At 42.3% G+C, this 20,196-nt stretch overlaps 1 protein-coding gene across 1 annotated transcript in view; it reads right to left on the bottom strand.

Annotated features, from left to right (window-relative positions):
* Nucleotides 1-6,437: 6,437 nt before the first annotated feature.
* Nucleotides 6,438-20,196, bottom strand: part of poc1a (POC1 centriolar protein A) — a 43,905-nt gene continuing 30,146 nt past the window's right edge. The window contains exons 10-11 of the mRNA XM_069678694.1: nt 18,742-18,999; nt 6,438-6,548 (exon numbers count right to left, since the gene is read on the bottom strand). Coding sequence (XP_069534795.1) covers nt 6,438-6,548; nt 18,742-18,999 — 369 coding nt within the window. The remainder of the gene's footprint in view (nt 6,549-18,741; nt 19,000-20,196) is intronic.

Genomic DNA, 20,196 nt, shown 5'->3' with positions numbered 1-20,196 from the left:
TTAGAGGTGACATGAGAGCATTCAGGTGACACTGCTGACACAAATTCTACTGTAAGTGTTACTAAGTATAAATTGAGTAAATTAAAGCGACAGTTGTGATCAAATTTATGTCCACTAAAATAGAAATCCTAAAAGATATGGACCGAATTACCAAATTAAGAGGATTAATAATCTTTGTCTTGTATCCTCTTCCAGCAGCAGAAGAAATGTACCTCTCTCCCTCTGTCCATTCACTCCCTTTGGGGTTGAATGGAAAAGCTGGAGGTTTTGGAAGCAGAAGCCGAAAGCGTGGGTTGCAGGAACGGAGCGCCAAACCTCAGCCGATGTCGACAAGCGCGGCTCAGTCTCAGAGGGGGGAAGGAGTAGGAGGTGATGAGAGGGGAGAGAAAGGGGGGACGATGACGAGGGGAGGAGGGGAGCAGGAAATGAGGCACAGGGGAGTTTAGGCAAAGCCAGCAGCGGTCAGAGACAACATGGTCGGACTGAGGCTCAGACAAGTTCTTGAAGTGTTAACCTCCACATCTGTATATGCAACTGTTATATCATTATGTGTTCATGTATTATGAATTCTTCGGCCGGGGATATACTTGCTTTTAATTGCTCTTTATTCTATGCACTATGCGTGTTACTGGAGGACACCTCTAGAGGGCACACCAGAGAGCTCAGGCCGTATGCAACTACCGTACATGTGCAGGATGTAAACAACAAACATGGCGACACTCAGTGAGGTTATTATTATGTTAGTTCTGAGATCACGGCAGACAAAGCGACAGCTTTCGTGTGTTCGATGGACAGAACACACCGTCTGCACCGTCCCCACTCCATTTCTCCAACATGTTCCTCCGTGCTCGGACGTAACGGTCCCGGACTTGTTTCCATTTAGTCCTGTAGGTTTCCACGTCGACTTCTAAAACAAAACTTGTCTGCAGCTGTTTTGACAGGCATGTTTGTCTCTGTGCAGTGGCAATGACACATCGTACAGATGTGGATAATGGTGGACTTTATCCGCTTGTCCTCAGAACTTTCTGCCCTTGGCGTCCCTGCTTGCGTTGACCCTGTCACATCCCCTCTGCCTCTACAGTGCCCCTACCGTTCATGTGGACGTGAGGACGTGCGCAGCCGACGCATGCAGGCAACGTGTGGCAGCCATCATGAGCACGCAAACACGTAGTTAAAAGCAAGTACATCTACGGCTTTAGAATTACTTTTTCTATACATGTCTGTTATGAATGGCTGATTAACCCGAATATCTACAAAACTCAGTAAAAACTACTTTTGCATTAATACCACTAAAAGGGGACTTTTGCAGCTACAGTATATTTCGTCGGACACAGGTCACATATTTCTATACTGAGTGTTCATTAAAGGCTGTCTGTGTTTTTGAGCTTTTCTTTGGTCTTGTGAAAACGTACCGTGCACCTGCTCTGCTGTGACACACTGGAAACTCTTGTACATGTTACTCCATGTTTTTCTACTGTGGTTCCTGAAACTGCTCAGTGTCTTTCATATCCTCCGACCGCCTTTAAGTCCTTTCCTAGAACTACAAAACATCGAGTTCCCCTCGTCGAGCAGTGTCCACCACACTGCTCCACCAAACACAAATTATAACACAGACCAGTGCAGCTTGTCGTTCTAAGAATACACGCTGGAAATAGATGTTTTTGGGGAAAGCGGCTGTTTTTCATCCTGCAGCCAGAGTAAAAACTGTACATGGCAGCACGGCCTCCACCTGCTGCGACAGGGCGCAGCGTGTCAGGCGGCCCAGTGTCATTTTAATCTCACAGATCTCTCAGAGAAAGACACAATGTGCGAGGAAACAAAGAGCCAAGAGGAGCAGCAGAGAACAAAAACCTGACACACTGAACTAGTAAAACACTAAAACACACACTGACACACACTCAGGCAGGCAGTGGCAACGACCACAGCGCACCAGGAAAAACATATCCAGATGTTCATTGGATCACCAACCCCCTCCTACACACACACACACACACAGACTTGTGGGCCACACATGGGCTACATATTACAGAGGCTTGCTCTCCAACTTCTCTTCTCTCCCCTTTCCTTCTAATGTGCACACACACACACACACACACACACACACACACACACACACACACACACTTGAACAGCTACACTTGTGAGGACTCTCTTTGACGTAATGCATTCCCTGCAGCCTCTAACCGTAACCTTAACCATCACAAATAAATCCCAAACCCAAACCACAAGTGGGCTGCTTCAGGTACCGGTGAGAGCTGAAACATGAGCCAGGAAGTCCAGTTTGCGTAGCAGATCTGCGAGTTTGAAGGCTAATCACACGCCAAAACCCTGCTCAGGGGTTTATAATACTCTGGAAAGTCATCAGAACAGCAGTTATTTTATCTTCTATCACAACAAGTGACGGGTTAACTCGAGAATTACAGCTTACATGTTGCAAAGAAGCCAGTCTATCATTATTTATTGGCCAAGGCCGTGTCTGACCCTAAAATGAACTAGGCTGCAATCAGGAATTATTTTCTTTGAGGATTTATCTGCGAATCCAACTCAATTAAACGCTTGACCATTAATAATCTCTATTTACAGATTCTACGTAGAAATGTCCAAGTAATGTTGACCAATCACGTATCAGCAGGCTGCGGCGTATGCAGGAGAGACAGCATGCTAAAAGCTAACAATCTGTTCTAGATCTAAGATTCAACTTGGGATAAATTCCCTTGTCGCTGTGTCACGAAAGCCGTTCAGTGTTCAGATTTCCTGACTGCCTCGTATGCATCAGAAATGATCGTTCCGACCTCCGTTAATCAAACAAACATTTTAAAAGATTTCTTCTCCTCTTGAGGACAGACCTGACAAAGCTTCATTTTGACTTGTTACCAATCTGCATCGTGATGTAGAAATTTCAGCAAAGGTAAGACCCGTTAATTAAAGTCAATCACAAGAAAAACTGGTTCTTTTTCGGGTTAATACTGCAGTAATTAGCTGGAGTGCAGCCTCTGTGTAACTTACTATTTACAGTGAAACCGAGACTCAGCACAAACAGATGTACAGGCGCTTCTCCAGCGTTTATTTTGCTGACATATCTTAAAGGGACGAACTTCGCTTCATTTTTGATCTGAACACACGGTCAAATCTCAAGTAGCTAACTGGACTGTAAACAATGCAGTGCACGGAAAAGGAAGTCTTGGCTGGAAGTCGTTTATCGCTAACTGCTGGCTACACGCCCTCCATGATCACCCTTATCCTCAGAGGCTATACTGTCATCAGTCTATAACCGATGGTATCCGAGATTGGCCCATTAAAGACTGAAACATAAAGACATTCAGTTCACAATTACAGAACAGTCAATCATTTGTGTTTCTACGTTTAAACAATTGACTACCACAAAAGTTGCAGATTAATTTCAGTCAATCAATTTATCCATGTCACTGTTTCCAGGTTTAATCTTACTTCATCTTTAAACTTCAAAAACAGACCAGAAGGTTCAAGCGACCCTTTGGAAGTCTGGCCTCCAGCGAGGACAGACCAAAATGTCCTCACTTTGTAGAAATGTCCTCACTCCTCTCCTATGGTTTAAAACTTAACTTAGTCCCCACAAAGACAAGCGTACAAGAACCCACACACACACACAAAGTCACGACTTGCAGTTATTGAACCCACTCTCTCAGCCCCTCCTCCCCTCCACTAGAGCTCCTGGCAGGCTGTCTGGTTGAGGCCCACAGTAAAGGGAGCCGTTTTCTCTGGCATGAGTGCTCGAGTGTGTGTGTGTGTGTGTGTGTGTTCGGGCCCCAGACAGGAAGGAAGAGAGTGGGCCCGGCAGCACAGCTCCAGAATTCCGGTTTTGTTTTTCTTCTTTTTCCATCAGTGCGGAGCCTGAGCCGGGTCTTAAAGAAACAGTCATTAATATTTTCCCCCTCTTAATGACGCCACACTGTTCTCCGAGAGCCGCTCAGACTTCCACTGTAAGCCTCGCTGTGATTTACTGCTGTACTATGTAAACATATTACCCGTTTGTGAAATAAAAAAGTGAAATGAATCAATAGTCCTTTATGACTCTTTATGAATGTGTGCGCCTGAACGCACCCTCAGGCTCATTTTCATTGAAGCGTCTAAAAATAAAAGTACTGATCCAGCATCAGTGGTCGGGTTACGTAAATTACTCCGGGGGTGAAACATAAGGATTTTGGACACAAGCAAAGCAGGCAGTATCGAGCTGCCACCCTCATGTCTTTGTGATAAATCATCAGTCAAAAATCTGGCAGAGAAAGGCTTGAAAATTTACGGCCTCCAGGGCTGGATGACACAGCTCACGGCTTATGATCTTAATGTCTCTGCTGAGGACAATAAAGACAGAAGAGTCACGATTCCTCGGGTTACTGCCGGAGCTCTGTGGACCAATCAGAGAGGGAGACGCTCTCTTTAGAGTAACCGGTGACATCATCGATTTGGCATGGCTCTGAAAACAAACTTGTTACACAAAGATCAGTGTTGTAAAAGAGCAATAGTTTAATCTGAGATTAGAGTATAAAACATTTATTAAGAAAGTTCACAATAAGTTACTTTCAGTGTATCAACGTTTCTGTCAAAGGATGAAAAGACGAAGGACGCTCGTCTTTTTAAACTGCAGTAACGATGAGCCGACTGCACTCTCAAAGTAGAAAATCTAACTTTAAATCCAACACTAATAGCAGCATCGTGCTCACATAAAGTAACACACTGCTGTTGTCTACATGTTCTGTCATAACAATCCAATGAGAAGACCAAAAACCATCAATGTGTTAGTGCTTTCCAATATTTTACCTTCTAATCCCACCTGTGGATGCAAGTAGAGCTACAATGAATTATTTCAGTTATAATTTATCTACCAATCATTTGGTGCATGTCATCCCCCGCTCTCCACTCCCCGCTACTTTTTCTCTACAGTAGAGGCAAAAAGCCCAAAAAAATATCATCTTTAAAAAAATGTATCAGCTTATAATATTTACAGATAAACTGATGAAATGCTAATTATATAAAATGTCAAACAGATGATAAAAATGCTCCTAGAGCTCAAAGTAGCTGGGTCGAATACATTTTCATGAGCGACCTTCAGTCAAAACCAAGAGCAGCAAATACTTATATTTAAATGTTTGACATTTTTGCACGTAAAACGATTAAATTATTGATCAACGATTAATTTTCGACTTTCACCTGGTCAGCTATGTTTTTCCAAAGCCCAAAGTGCAGATCTTCAAAACAGGACACAAATATAAATTTCCATTTTAGGGGCAAAGAAATGTCCCGCAAAATGCTTGGTAATGTAGTTTTTAGCGAACATTACCACAATTTAAAAAAGTGTTAAAACTGCATGAATTAAATTGGACTTTAACTAACACTGAATAAATGTTACTAATTATATAGATTATATAAAATTATTCATTGGATGCTAGCAGCTGTATATATTATGGATCAGCTACATCATGGCAGATGCCTGTGATAAGGTTAGTGTTGGCACAGATAACAATCCAGTGCTTCCCCTATATCATGGCTGTGTGCGTGGGTCATTGATGTGCTATTAACAGTATTTGGACAGACAACAGAAGTGACACTGACTCAGTGAGTGAATCATTGCTGGTTTTTGGTCTTTTCACAGGTTTTGTTGATGAGACAAAATAAAGGATAGCACCTCTCGTTTCAAACATTAAGTCACCATCCTGGACATGGAGCTTCTTCACGTAAGACTCAATAAAGGCACCGTTTGGCTCTGCAGGCTGGTGAACAAACATGAAGTATCTCTGGACAACAAACTTAGTAAATAAGGTCACATTTAGGACGTAAATAAAGATTTAGTTTCCTCTTTCTCCACTTTATAAATAGTAAAAGTCCTGTCCTGGTTTCTGCTCCGTGCCCACCGAGCGTGTTGGCTTTCCTCTCGATGAAAAAGAGCATCTTATGGACGCCATTTTGCACAAGCCTGCACACACACATGGAGTTAAAACATCCACATGTGCTGAGCATAAGCAAGTACCAAAGGGTCTCACATGTGTCTACACTTTAGCAGACATTATGCACACACACGCGCACACACACACACACACACACACACACACACACACACACAGTGACTAGTCGCGGGTCCTTTGTCAGCAGAAAATACTCTGTGCTCTCAGCACTGTTGTAGAGGAACAACTTCTCTAATATTCAACTCCTTCATTCTGATATCTCTTGGATAATAACCTGATGCTGTACATCAGCAGGGAGGCTCAGGGTGCGTTTAAAGTCCAGTCAGGAAACATGTTCACATCAAGTCTTGCGAACGTGTAACTGTGTGTAATATCGCACGTTCTAAGTGTGACCTAACAGCATCGAGAGTGCGTCGATGTGCGTTTCTGCAAAGGTGTAGATGTGACCCTAATTCCCCTCGCGCCACACAGCTCGACCTCTCTCTGACGCCGCCACCTTCAGGCCTCCTCTCGTCTCTGGAGATGTAGGCCGATCTCCATCTGGTTCTCCAAACACTCTTTGAGCTTGTCCTCTGTCAGCGTCAGCCGCTGCTCCAAGATCGAAACCGTCTGGAAGGAGGCAGAGAGTGAGAGGAGAGCGAGAGAGAGAGGAGGGGAGTAAGACAAAGAAAGAAAGGGGGAAGGAAGGAGAAGCATAAGAGAGAAAGAGCATGTTAAAGAGGGCTGTACAGCATCAGCCTGACAGTAATGACTATATAATGGCTGTGTTTGTGTGTGTGAAAGAGGCAGTTGGTGTGTTTGAGACAGATGTTGTGCGTGCAAGACAATCCAGCTGATTATCGCAGAGAGATCTGCTGCCCGAGCCGAGTTTCTGTGTCTGGCACGCACTCTCTCTTGTTCTCCCTCGCACACAGTTGCATAAACACCCTTACGCACACGGAGAATACAAGAAAGTCGCTATCCGAAACAGGATGGCCACGTGTGGGTAGTGAGATCACAGCGCGACATACTTTTCCTCTCAGCGTCCTCCAACAGTGACAGTGTTTGTTTGTGCTTGTACATTCGAGCCCCGTGTCATGTGAGCCTGTTCTTAAGAGGAGCCTGCAGGTGCGACTTCCAGGGTGTCACCTTCTGAGTGAGCAGATTACTGAGGACACAGCTGGATTTATATCTTTTATCCTATCTGAGCTTCAGCAGATACATCTAACGCGATAACTAAACCCACCTTTTAACATGTAAAACAAAGAGCATTAGAGGGTTCATGTCCAGACAAGAAACCTGTAAGTCCCAGTAAATCTTGACTCTTTCAAGCGTCAAGAGTTTCAAGCAGATTAATCCTGCTTGAAGAATCCAGAAATGAATTCTGATGACTCACTATGAGCTACAAAAGCAAACCAGACCATCAGGAAGAAGATTGATTATTTCCATATAGTTATTTTTAATGCCTGAAACTGCTGGCGGGGGGGTAGGTGTCAGACGAAGTGATTAACTCCACGCTGCCTTTGCTTACATTTTCCAGGGCAAAACCTTAAAGTGAGTGACACATATGACTGTTAAGGAAAGCAGGATGACCTTTTTTGATTAAAACCACCACTTAAGCATGTACAGGACAAAATCAGCAAAGAGATAAGAGGTACGGCTTTGTCCACAGGGGGCGCCAAAATCAACACAAACTGAAAGTTCCTCACAGGAGCTTTAAAGACGCGCTCCAGTCATGTTTTAAGACATATAAAATATTCTGCTTGAAATAATAAAAAATGTCTGATATGTTATATATATGTAGCAATCCTCCCAAGGCATCTCCTCCTTCTCCCTCATTAAAAATTCCTGACTCTGCATAGTCCCCGCCTACTATTTGCTACGTTTCTTTTTTTGTAAAATTACAGCCAAAAACAAAACACGTCTCTGCCATCGTTTAGCTGCAACTTGTTAAAACTTAGTTAGCTTGAAATGTAGTAATTAGTAGCAGTAACGTTAACGTTAGTAGTCAGTAGTGAGTTGGCAAAAATTACGATGACGGTTACAGCTGCTCGCGCATCGCCTAAGTGGTTGCCATAGGTTACACATAATGATATGCATAGCGTCGCGTTGGGGTCGGGGAGGCCAATCATTTTGGAGGAGGTGTGTGTTTTATACGTATGAGTTTGTTCTTATTGGAGACAGCTAACATGTTAAAGAAACAGATGGTGCAGTAGAGGAGAAAGGGTTGTATTCTGCTTCTGCAGAGCAGCAGCAGCAGGAGGTGGGGGGTCGGGCAACAGAAAGTGACTTGAGTTTGCGGACGGCAGAGAGTCGTTTCCTTCCTAAATTTAGCGTGTTGACGCAGGTTTTTCAGACCCGGGAAGACCCACTTATAAGTGTCGATTGTCTCTGTTCCCATTGCCAGTGGAGTATACTCCTTCTGTTTATCAAAATCGGCGCCAACAAATTTGGAACGATGATCAAGCACTGCGGAGACGGGCGGAATTTGTAGCTGACACGACAAGGAGTCGCAGAAGATACCGACGGAGCATAGCATAGCATTGCACCGGAAAGGGGGTGGAGATTAGTGGGTCGACACGGGTCTTGTGTACCCATCAATGCCGATTGGAGCCAAAGCGATAATTACCCGGGTCTACTGCAGAGTCTTTTGACCCAGGTCGATTGTAACCTTTCCCATTAAGCAAAAAAAAAAAAAAAGGGTGTTCGAGGGTTTTTTCACCAGAGGCTTTTGTTTGTGGATGTCAGCGGTGTGATGTTCAAAACTCAGTTTATTGTCTATTTGAAGCACTCTCATCTCCACAGCGTCATTGTTGATGCAGGTGGGGTTGTTGCTGGAGATGTGGGCTGCGCTGTGTGTACTGGAGTTAATACACAGTGCCTTTGTCTTTTTGACATTTATCTGCAGGTAATTGTCTGTGCACCAGTTTGTGAAGTGAGAAATGGCGTCCTGACAGCCTGAAATGGAGTTGGGGTTACTGTCGTTTAGGAGTGCAAGTATCATCAGAGTATTTAAAGTATACAGCGATGGGTGAGGGGCTGATACAGAAGTGTCATTTGGTTTTCCTGTTCATTCTACTTTTTGTACATGATGTAAAAGCACTTTAAAGGTCCTTCGTGTTTGAAACAAACTTGTGCTGGGCTTGCAAACATCAATACATGTAGCTAACATGATGCACAAGAGCAAACTGTAGCTCTAATGTGGCTTTTTGCCCCCTGAATGAACTCAAATCATGTCCTTAATCTGTTAAGGAACTGGTTAAATGAATGCATGAAAGTTGTTGCATCCTAACCCAAAGAAATCTGCAGAATGAATCTTCTAGAAAAAACTAAAGTGGCGACAGTTCCCTCTTGATATTTGCATCATTGTTCACTGACTGATTACACAACCACAGCTAGCTATCAGGTTTGACGTACTTGGCAACAAAAACTTCATCAGAACCAGAGTAAACACTTCGTCCCCTAGAAAGAGGAAGCTCTCCAGATATGGGCCAGTGAGTGAAAGATATGTCAACATGTCTTGACCTGTAATTTTGTCTCAGCGAGTGTAATTTTGAAATTGCTAGAAAGCATCACAGAGGTGAGTCACTTATGAAAACAGAACCAGCCGAGTGAGAGAAAAACAAACCAATTTAGCTTACCACAGAAGTGTTTCAGCTTTCACAAACTCTCCGGTATGAACCTGAACCTGGAGCTGGATTCATTCATTCAAACTATTCAGCGTGTGTCTCACAACTATTATATAATGTACACCTAAATATAATAGGATCTTTATGGTATAATTTCTGCTCCAGGAATTGTCTCTCTTTCACAATCCTTCAATGGTCACTTGAGACAATCAGCGTAATGTCTGTTACAATATCACTGATCAAAGGCGTTTTAACCCACAATCTGTCATTACATTTCTAAAGGCGGAAGACAAAGCTCGATAATGTGACTGAATGGAAGAAACTAGTCTAATTAAGCCTCCATTATTTCTTTCCGTTCACAAATTAACCCAACACAGCAGTATCTCTCGAGATCTGTTGCTCTTGATTAAAACTAATTATCAACATATGCCTTCATTCATACAAGAGTTACCTCACTGACTGTATGGATGCAATCCCTTTAAATCCAATTTGAATAGACAGAGATGAAGTATAAATGTCTCACCAATAACCTGCCACATATGTACAGTTTTTAATTACATCTGTTGTACACATTGTTTTTTTTTTACTTATTCTATTTATGTTCCCTGACAGCAGGAGTTCTACTGTTAAACAGATTTGACTTATTTTTATTCTAGTTCTGTGTTTATTGTTCTTCTATTCCTTGTATGTGTCATAAACCCTGATTCTGATTCTGCCGTGTAGGAAAGGTCAAATTAATGCTATAGGCTGATTTGTTAACCAAAGCATCATCATTATCACGACAAGCGTGATCATATTCTACACATTCTCCTTTTCTTTTCTTTAATTTTGTGATGAGTTTTGTGTCATCATCACCTTGTATTTTGTTTGTACCGATTCTTTTCATTTGTTCACAATGATGTATTCTTTCTTTGTGATTGTTTAATTTTCTGCCTGCCAAGAGATGACAGGTGCAATCTAGCCGCCAGGAAACGTGACTTGTGTCCTGTCCCTGCAATAAGTTACAAATAAAATAAATTTTAAAAATGTGTCATGTTGGAGCAAAACATTTGGACATTTAAAAGACGGTCTAAACCCTGAGGCTAGTCCAGGCTAGCTCTGTTTCAACAGTTCCTGTAACCAGAGATAATCTCTGATTGAGGGTTTCTTACACATACACATTTTCTTTGTTGAACTTTTCAAATTCTACAACAAATCAGCTTCCAATACAGCACTTGATATTTGAATTGAAAACCTTTGTGATTGTAACAATGTTTGTTATTATATTTATTTTGTGGGCAAAGATAAAAAAACTACAACTCCCATGAAAGTTTCGAAAAACATTTACACTGTGCATCAAATTCTTCTGTCATTGTAGCGTGGTTTTGTACGTTACAAAAACACGGAAACCAACAATACAAATAAACTAAAATTTTGTATCTGCCAATATGTAGGGCTTATGGGTAATGGTGTTCATTGAAGGCTGTTTAAAAATAAATAATGAATAAACAGCCAGGGGCGCTGGTTTAGCTCAGTTGGTAGCGCAGGCGCTCCATATTAAGAGGCTTCTGTCCTCCACGCACTGATCGCAGGTTCGACTGCCGGTCTGCCGATCATCTGGTGCATGTCGTCCCCCACTCTCTACTCCCAACGTTTCCTGTCTCTCTTCAGCATCAAATAAAGGCAAAAAAAGCGATCCAAAACATATTATTTCTGACGATGCTCGTGAAATGTGTGTACTTCTTTAAAATGTTATGCTGATGTGGAAGCTTCAAATACCCAAAGAACCAGTTATTGGGGATTTTACTACAACACTAAATGAACCTCTGCCAAGAATTGCACTATTAATTAAAAATCAATACAAGGAATTGACAACAGATACAGTGTAAAAAAATAATGCAATTCGCACATGTATCAAATTTTCTGACACAAGTCAAGAAAACATGATGACATACAGGCTGACCAACATGCTAAAAAATGGTTTGGAACTTTTAACTTAAACGCATCACGGCTTTAAATCACCATTCTGTAGCGCACATGTAAACACAGTCATTTTCAAACCATAGACACCATGTGCAGCACGCACAGTATCCTGCAGTCCAGCTGTGTTTGGTAATTGGCTGTGTGTGACCCCACAGTGCCACACAAACAAACGCACACAACCAGGCATGAATAATTAAAGACGTAATGATGAAGGAATTCACCAAGACTGTTAAAACCCCTTAGATAATCTCAAACTCCAACACACACACCAGTGAGCTCAACATTGTGTGGGCGGGTGGTGTTTTCTTTTGGGTCATCAAACTGGATAACATCTCCTGCTATTTCATGCATCATGGGAGAGAAAGGGCTTGTATTTCCTCTTTCTCCTCCTCTCTCTGCCGGTCTCCTTTTTCTAGATCAATACTACCCTGTTTATCTTACCAACCTGATATGGCACCCAGTCCTCAGCCCAGTCAGCTCTGGGTGTTTGTGTGTGTGATTCTGCACGTGTCCCCAGGCAGCGGCAACATTATACGGGCATATAGTTTTCATCTGGAGTAGAAACCAAATCTTTACGCTCCTAAAAATAGAGCGCGCTGTTTTTCTTTTCTCTCCCGAACATATTATACTCTCCATCGCCCCGAGCACAACCGGCCTCCGTTACAAAGTCTCATTGCTTTGGTATGACCCTGACGTACAATACTCTGAAAGTCAAAGGAAGACGAAGGCGCCAAAGTCACTTCTTTTCTTTAAATGTAGCTCACTGATGTGTTTTATGAAATGTGGCACAGTTAAACCCTGCCGAGCTGACACTGACAGCACCACGGTTACCTTTGTGCTAGCATGCTAATCGCCGGTTAGATTGTCCTACCCTGTTTAAGGCACCTACTTGTCCAACAGAAAGAAGGCTAACTCTGCATCACTCTTTCGCCGGTCTGAATGGAACCCAGTTGCTAATTTGAACCACTCCCACACTCACCTATACGCTGTTTTATTTTTCTAGGAAAATCCTACTTATTATACCTTTAATGTCCATAATCAGAGATTAAAATCCACTGATTTGGCTAAAATCCAAAAAGTAATCAGCTAAAAGCCTCAGTCTAGTGCTAATGCTGATATGTCAATATTAGCCTGTTTAGCATGCTATCACAGCATTAAGCTGAAGGGACACACTGAATGGATTTTAGGTCATTTGTTTTTAAAGCTGCTGTGAGGAACTTTCAGTTTGTGTTGATTTTGATGCCCCCTGTGGACAAAGCCGTACTTTTTATCCTCTTCACTAATTTAGTCCTGTACATGCTTATAAGTGGTGGTTTTTAACCAAAAATCTCATCCTGCTAACTTTAACAGTCATATGCATCAGTTACTTAAATTCTTTCCCCTGGGGAATGTCAACAAAGGCGGCTTCGTCTGACACCTACTCCCCCGCCAGCGGTTTCAGGCATTAAAAATAACCATATAGAAATAATCAATCTTGTTGCTGATGGTCTGGTTTGCTTTTGTAGGTCATATAGAGTCAGCAGAATTAATTTCAGTCTGTTTCATAACAAGAGAAAAACTCCTCAGGAGCTTTAAGCTACTTTGTAATGAGATACAGTGTTAGACAAGGGAACACTTTGAGCTCGATGTGCACAGGGTGATCACTTAGTTGAATCTCAACTCCAACATTGTTTTTCCAATAAAATCTGACATTTACCAGATTGTAAGGCTAACACTGATATTGATATGAAGATTTTTTTTATTTATTAGTTTCAGGGACAATGCAAAAGACATTGTGCCAGGTTACAATAACATGAGACATATGTGTTGTATATAGGGTTTTTAGCCAAGGCTAATTTGTAACCCCTGTCCCTGGTGAGGCTTTTCTTCTATAAGGTCAGCACAAAGCATCATTAAATAGAGCACATACTTAAGTTGCAAGTGACTGAGATAATTGATTAGTCTCCCAATAAATGTGTTAATCATTTAGTCAATCAAATTTTATAAATTGGTATAAAATTACCTTCACTTTATTTGTCTGTTTTTGTTCGACCAACAGTCCAAATTGAAACGATAGTAAGTTTACAGTGACATTCAAAAAGACACAAGCAGCAAATCCTCACTATTATGGGATATACATGAAAAAATAAATATATAAATAAACCACTCAAAAGTTGAAATAGTTGCTGATTCAATCTCATTGTTTAAGAGTTTCTCTTTGTCATGCCCTAAGCTGTCTTAATGCAGATAAGCTGACATACACATCTATACCATCTGCAATAAGCAAATATTGGCCTCTGTGTTTCACAAGTCATTAAAAGGCTGGTACCAACATGTGTGTATAGTTACCAAATGTACAGACACAGCAAGCCTTTCTAAAAAAGATTTGAGGCTTTCAGACAATACAAGCTTTTTTAACAGTATGTATGATAACAAACAGTAAACATGTTGGCCTTTTGAGCTACCATATTTCTTGGAATGATGGTAACCTTGGGGATTTTTTTGTTTCTCTTTCACTACTGCCTAGACAAAACTCAATGAACTGTCATGGTTGCGATTGAAGAGAAATGGTTTCACTCTCCCCGAGCTTTAAGCCCGGCTCCTCTGCCAACTCCTCAGAATCTCAAACGCTGTGTTGAAAAATCTTGCAACCCTTCAAGGAACTTGAATGATAGTTTTAGTCTTTTCTAAGTAAAACTTTTGAGCAAAGTACCAGAACATGTTGCTTTCACTTTCTCTTGATGTTCCTTGAAGCTCCACTTTATTCAGAATTCAGTGGAAGGGTACAGAATTAGCATACAAACATGTAGGTTAGCAGGAAGTCACATAAGTGTGGCTAGCTACTCTGGTAGTTCTGGGGAATCACAGAGAAGAATAGCTGCTGTTTATGAAAGACTTTGAGTCACATCGCAGACGAAGTTGGGTTGAGGAAGAGAGGGCACTACTGAACTTTAATCCAAGATCCTTCATTCAAGATTTGTCATCATTAAGGCAGAGAGTGTGTAAAAGAAGGGGATAAGTGTGGCCACAGCGGGCTACAACAGAGCGATGAGTTATAAGACAGAGGGAGAGAGAGAACAGAACGAGGGGGTAGAGGATGAGGAGGGGTGCAGGCGAGCGAAAAGCAGCTAACACAGCAAACTTCAGCTTTGGAAGCTTCAGTCTAATGTTGAATAATTCATCATGCTCGCTCTCAGTCTCCTCCACTATCAGAGTTACAAAGAGCTGTAATAGTGAAAAATAATACGGCGGAAAAGACGTATAAAAGGAGCAGGAATATATAATGTCGCTTTGTCGGGCTTATCTCGAGTGTATGGGTGGCAGTGATTCAAAATGTCGTGTTGGTTGAAATTGAGCAGAAAATGGAACAACAGTGTGAAAGTGTATAGTTTATTTCTGCTCTGAACTTGTTGTGCATTATAATTACATACCAGTGCATTATGGGTGTAAACTGCAACAAAATGGGTATAAGCCTGCCACAGACTTGTATTCATAATCTGCATATTAACTTAATGAAGCATACCGTCAAATATATTCATCTATAAATATCTTGTGCCTCACAAACCACTCTTTCCCATAATACCTGAGATAAGTATTTAAAGTCCCAGCGGTCTGAGTGAGTGTATCATGATGATTTCACATATTTAACTAGCAGTTGTCTGAACTTCCCTCTGTTCTGTAGAAAGTGTTATTTTGAAACTCTTGTCAACAAGCTGTGGATAAAACAGCTGCTGAGGTTCAGGTCACTGATCCGACAGCGTTGACATCTGTACGGGTGAAAGCGTGTCGAGGCCTGAGCCACTGTGCTATTTGAAGCATCTACTGAATTTGACGCAGGCCTCTACTCAGGTCCACTGTGTGGATGTTTCAGTTCACCATTTTTGGTTCAACACCAAGACTGATATTTAAAGTAATCAGCTTGGAGATTTTCATTTAAATAAAAGTCTGTTATATCTCTATCTATCGCTGAATGAGGAAACACAATGGTGATTGAGCCTGTGGCCCACTGATGAAAGCCTTTGCATTTGCAGTATTACGGACTGGCTGTCTGGTGCAACTTTCGCGGAAAAAATCGCAAGCGGCGCCCAGTTAGTGACGCGTTTTCCATCACCCAGCAGTGGTTGGTCTGCCAGAGAGGGTAGGCGGAGCTAAGCAGCTGCTTTTCCGGTCTCTGCAAGTGTTGCGAGTAAACAGTAATCTACTATGGCTGAACAAACAAAGAACAGATCGATGACTACAGATACAACTTTAAAAAATAAGATCCAAAGAAAAAGAAACAAATTTGATGCTCAGATTACAACTTTAAAGGTGCCCATTTTAGTATTTTTTATAAACAAACAAAAATTACACATAATGATATTTATTAAAAGTTGTGTTTCACTGACGTATTAAATGACTTTTCTTCCTCATAAAACTTAAAGACTTCTATGATTCATGCATGTTTTACCAAATGCAATCTTCTTCCTTGTCTTTGCTGGGGCAGTGCTGCTGTTCTTGGCACATTAGCGCCACCTGTAGATCAGTGGACTAAGTCACTGGCAGGTTTGAGAATTACGTCACACAGATAAACAAACATTGACTACGAGAGTACTAGAGCTCTTCACTCCTCAGTCTACCTTAAAGCACAAAGTAATTTCATGTCGGCACTTTTTTGTTTACAGAAGTGTGAAACACAGCGTCTTTGGTTAAACCACTCCGTAAAAAAGCCTATTAAAACCAAGTTACAAGCTGTGTACGTTTAACGACAATGTCCCGTACTGAAGTGAAACTACTGGAAGTCATGAAGCCACATGGGAAGAACAATGCGTCCTGCCTTTGGATGGCCAGCAAAGTGGTCATAAATAAGCCTGTATATAATGTATAAAGTAACCTTACATCAGCCAACATATACGATTTCCTTTCATTGAACTCAGTGTAATAACTAAATCTCATAACGTCATCCACAATTCCAAAACTAAAACATTAAAACCAAACAATCAAAGAGCTGATTAAACGAGACACAGATCCATCTGGTATCAGGGTTCAGGTACACACAGTGAGAGGTCGGTACCGCCCACCGGGGAGGGGTTAGCCAGCTGCATGGCTGCTCTGGGCTAATATTAAACGCTCCCACATGCTGGACTGCAGCATGAAAGGAGAAACAAAGGAGAGAGAAAGAAGAAAGGATAAAAGCCAGGAGAAGGAACGCACACACAAGAAGTGTTTCTGCCTCTCTGCACGGCCATTAAGCTTTTACTCTTACTATCAGTGAGTGAGGCAGAGTGCTGCCAGCGCTCATATATGAATGATGTATTTTCCTCTGGACACATTCACAACCTCGCGCTTAAACCCTGCATACAAACACACACACACACACACACAGAGCGAACCTCCAGCGTACTCTCTTTCCTCCTTATTCAACTCCTCCCATCTCTCTGTCCTCCTGTTTCTCCTCGTCTACCTCTGCCTCACCTTTTCTCTTGATCTCCCCGGGGTGCTCCTGTTTCTCTCAACTGTTTCTTTTCTAGCCTCCAACTATTTTCAATTGTCACACTGAATAAATTCTTCGGTACACTCAGGAAAAAACACCCTCTTTCTCTCTTTTCTGCTTGTTATGGATGGATTTCTGTCCTTCACTGTTCTTTGCAGCACCAGAGCCATTATCCACTCGTATTGTACCCAACAATAGAATATCAATGTGTATACAATTTGAAGGAAGAAATAGCACATTATGTTTCATATTGTGTATGTGAAAATTAAATGCATACCTCCTCAATTCTACACTTACGAAAAATCAGAGTAGCAGTACTGTATGTTGTGCTTCTCTGACCTTGCAGTGCGACTTCCCCGTTCATTCTGTATTTAACTGCACAGCTGCATAAGTGTCAAAATAAAAGCCGGCTTTTACTTTTTGCCTTCATCTGAATGTCAAATTTATTTCTGTCTTTGCATTTGTTTTTGAGATTTCATCGTGTGTAAATCAATGTTTCATTTCTTTGCTCAGACAGAGTAACCGTTTAGTTGCATCTCAGCAGAGACCAGCGAAATATCACACTGCTTCTCTCTCTCATTGACCAACCACTACTGTTTAATCAGCGCAGTGGATCATAGGCTCCATCACAATAATGTAAACTCATAAGACAATCATTTTACTTTAAAGAGGGGGTATTATGCCGTTTCACATTTCAAGACATATTGTTACAATGTTGGATGTCCAGACTAAACGTGGGTCAAGTTTCAAATCTGTAGGTAAATATATGTTGGAGTAATCCCCAGGCTTCTCAGCTCAGTCTGCAGGCTGCTATGAATGCCAGGTTTCACACTGTTTTTTCTACATGCTGCACTTTGTGACGTCACAAGGTGCAGCCTCAGCAGGCTCAGGAGAGCTGGCCAATCAGAAGAAAGTGGGCTTGTAGGGGCGGGGTTTCTTAAAGGGACAGCTGAGGAGCGGAGGGCCTGCACTGACTTTTTTTCCCACTGTAAATTAAGCTAAGCTACTTCACAGGTATCACAGAGGGAAATCTGAAGCTTTACATTAGCATAATACCCCACCTTTAAAGTATGGGCCTCACACTCTACTATTCTAAACCCCCAACATTACTATGATTAATAAATGTTACAATAGCTGTCTCAATTCAAGAGCTGCATCCTTCGAATGACGCGGTTGATACCCTTACTCTTGTGTCACAAAGCGCCGTTCCTGTTGCCTAGAAACAGGTAGCTAGCTGGCTAGCTAGCTAACGTAACTCACGTCACGTAACTTAACCTAATGATTTAATGATAAGGTTAGCAGTTAGCTGCTACACTGGGGTGTGTGTGTATATGAATGTGCATCATGCCTGTTTAAGGATCAGTCCATATTACAAGTGCAGATAGTATTTTTAGGGGTTTTTCCTCCTGCTCACAGTGGAGATTGAAATTTCATTTGTAGCGCATGCAGCATTCAAATGATATTTTTTTGCCAAGCAGGAGTCCCAGGTGTTTCCTGTAGAGAACGATTGCCAATTAAAAACTGAAATGTAACTATGAATTCCTGGAATGAGACATATGTAGAGCCAATGCTGATCTGCTCTGATGCAGTACTAAACAGCGCTGAGGAGCTGAGGAGCTGAGGAGGCTGCTGGTTTTGAAGCTTTTTGTGTCTGGGCTGAAATAACCTCTGGCGAGCAGGTAGAAAGTAAAGGAAGCGTTTGTTCTGAACATTGTGAGTGGGCGGCACAGAGCAACACAATGCATGCTGCTTGTCATGAAAGATTAGCACATACTCTGCTTACCTGAGTGAGAATATCCAGTTGACCTATGATGTGTTCCAGGGTGCCGGCGAGACCAGCGGGGACTCCGCCGTCGGAGGCCTGAGACTGCGCTTGAACCTGCTGAGGTAAACCCTTGCTCTGCTGGGTGGAGGAGGAGGTGGAGCTTGTGTGCCTGTAGGTGTGGGAAGGAGTTACTCTGCTGTGGCTGCGACTGCTGCTCTGAGCGTGGGCAGCGGCGTGGGAGTCCTGTCCGTTTAAATGCTCTGATGGTTCAGAGGCCTGGAAACAGAGGAGGAGGAGTTGTTAGGAAATCAGATATTCTGTGATGTGCTTCACATGTGATATGATAAAATCTATTTTCAGTAGGTAGAGAAAGGTTAGGTTAAAATGTTTCGTTGCCATTAACACTGGGTGGATATTTTCCTTTTAAAAACTGTCCCTAAGTGTAGAGTACATAGTAGTTGTTGAGAAGTAGACTTCCTCCTGCCCCAAGCGAAGGAGTTGAAGTATCTCAGGGTCCTGTACACATGTCAGGGTAAAATGGATGGTGAGATTGAGACGGATCGGTGCAGCATCTGCAGGTGTTATACCGGACCGTCGTGGTGAAGAAGGAGCTGAGGCGAAGCTTTCAGTTTACCTGTCAATCTATGTTCCAACCCTCACCTATGCTCATGAGCTTTGGGTAGTGAACGAGAGAATGACATTGTGGATACAAGCGGCCGACATGAGTTTCCTCCGCAGGGTTGTTGGGCTCAACCTTAGAGATGGGGTGAAGAGCTCAGACATCCGGAGGGAGCTCCGAGTAGAGCCGCAACTCCTTGGCATTGAAAGGAACCAGTTGAGGTTCAGGCAGTTGATTAGGATGCTACCTGAGCGCCTCCCTTTGGAGGTTTTCCGGGCACGTCCAACTGAGAAACACCCCATGGTGGACCCAGAGCTGGCTGGAGGGAGCCTAACTTGCATAGGCTGCTGCCACCGTGACCAGGCCCCGGATAAGCAGATGAAAATGGATGGATGATATGAACCTCCCAGCAACGTTGTGTAGTGCACATTACACAGAAACTTAAATGGCTGACACACTTAAACTGGCTCATTTGTTTAACCCTCAACCACAACTCTGTCTACATTTGTTTGCAATAACTTTTTAACACTGAAAATAACATTCTTGCTGTGGTCTTTTTCCAAGTGTTGAATGACATCATTCATGAATCATAAACCTCCTTTCTGACGGGCAGTCATAGTGTTGGTGAAAATAGTAATGTTTTTGACCTCCTCAGACTTACTCAGTCCATAAACTACATATATCACTAACAAACCTTTTGATGCTCAGTATGAGAAACGCGTCTTGCTCAGATCTGTCAGGCTCTTTCATGAGCTGACTGTGTGGCCGATACCACAAATATTTGTGACTCAAATGTTTTTCTGACAACAATGATGTTCATCTTGCAGCTTCCTCCTACGCTTGCTACACAGTTG

Source organism: Semicossyphus pulcher, unplaced genomic scaffold, assembly GCF_022749685.1.
Source record: "Semicossyphus pulcher isolate SPU_LCO1_2020_fin unplaced genomic scaffold, fSemPul1.0.p SCAF_3, whole genome shotgun sequence".
Taxonomy (NCBI): Eukaryota; Metazoa; Chordata; class Actinopteri; order Labriformes; family Labridae; genus Semicossyphus; species Semicossyphus pulcher.
Note: the sequence above shows the minus strand (reverse complement) of the source record. Positions and strands in the feature narration are given on the sequence as shown.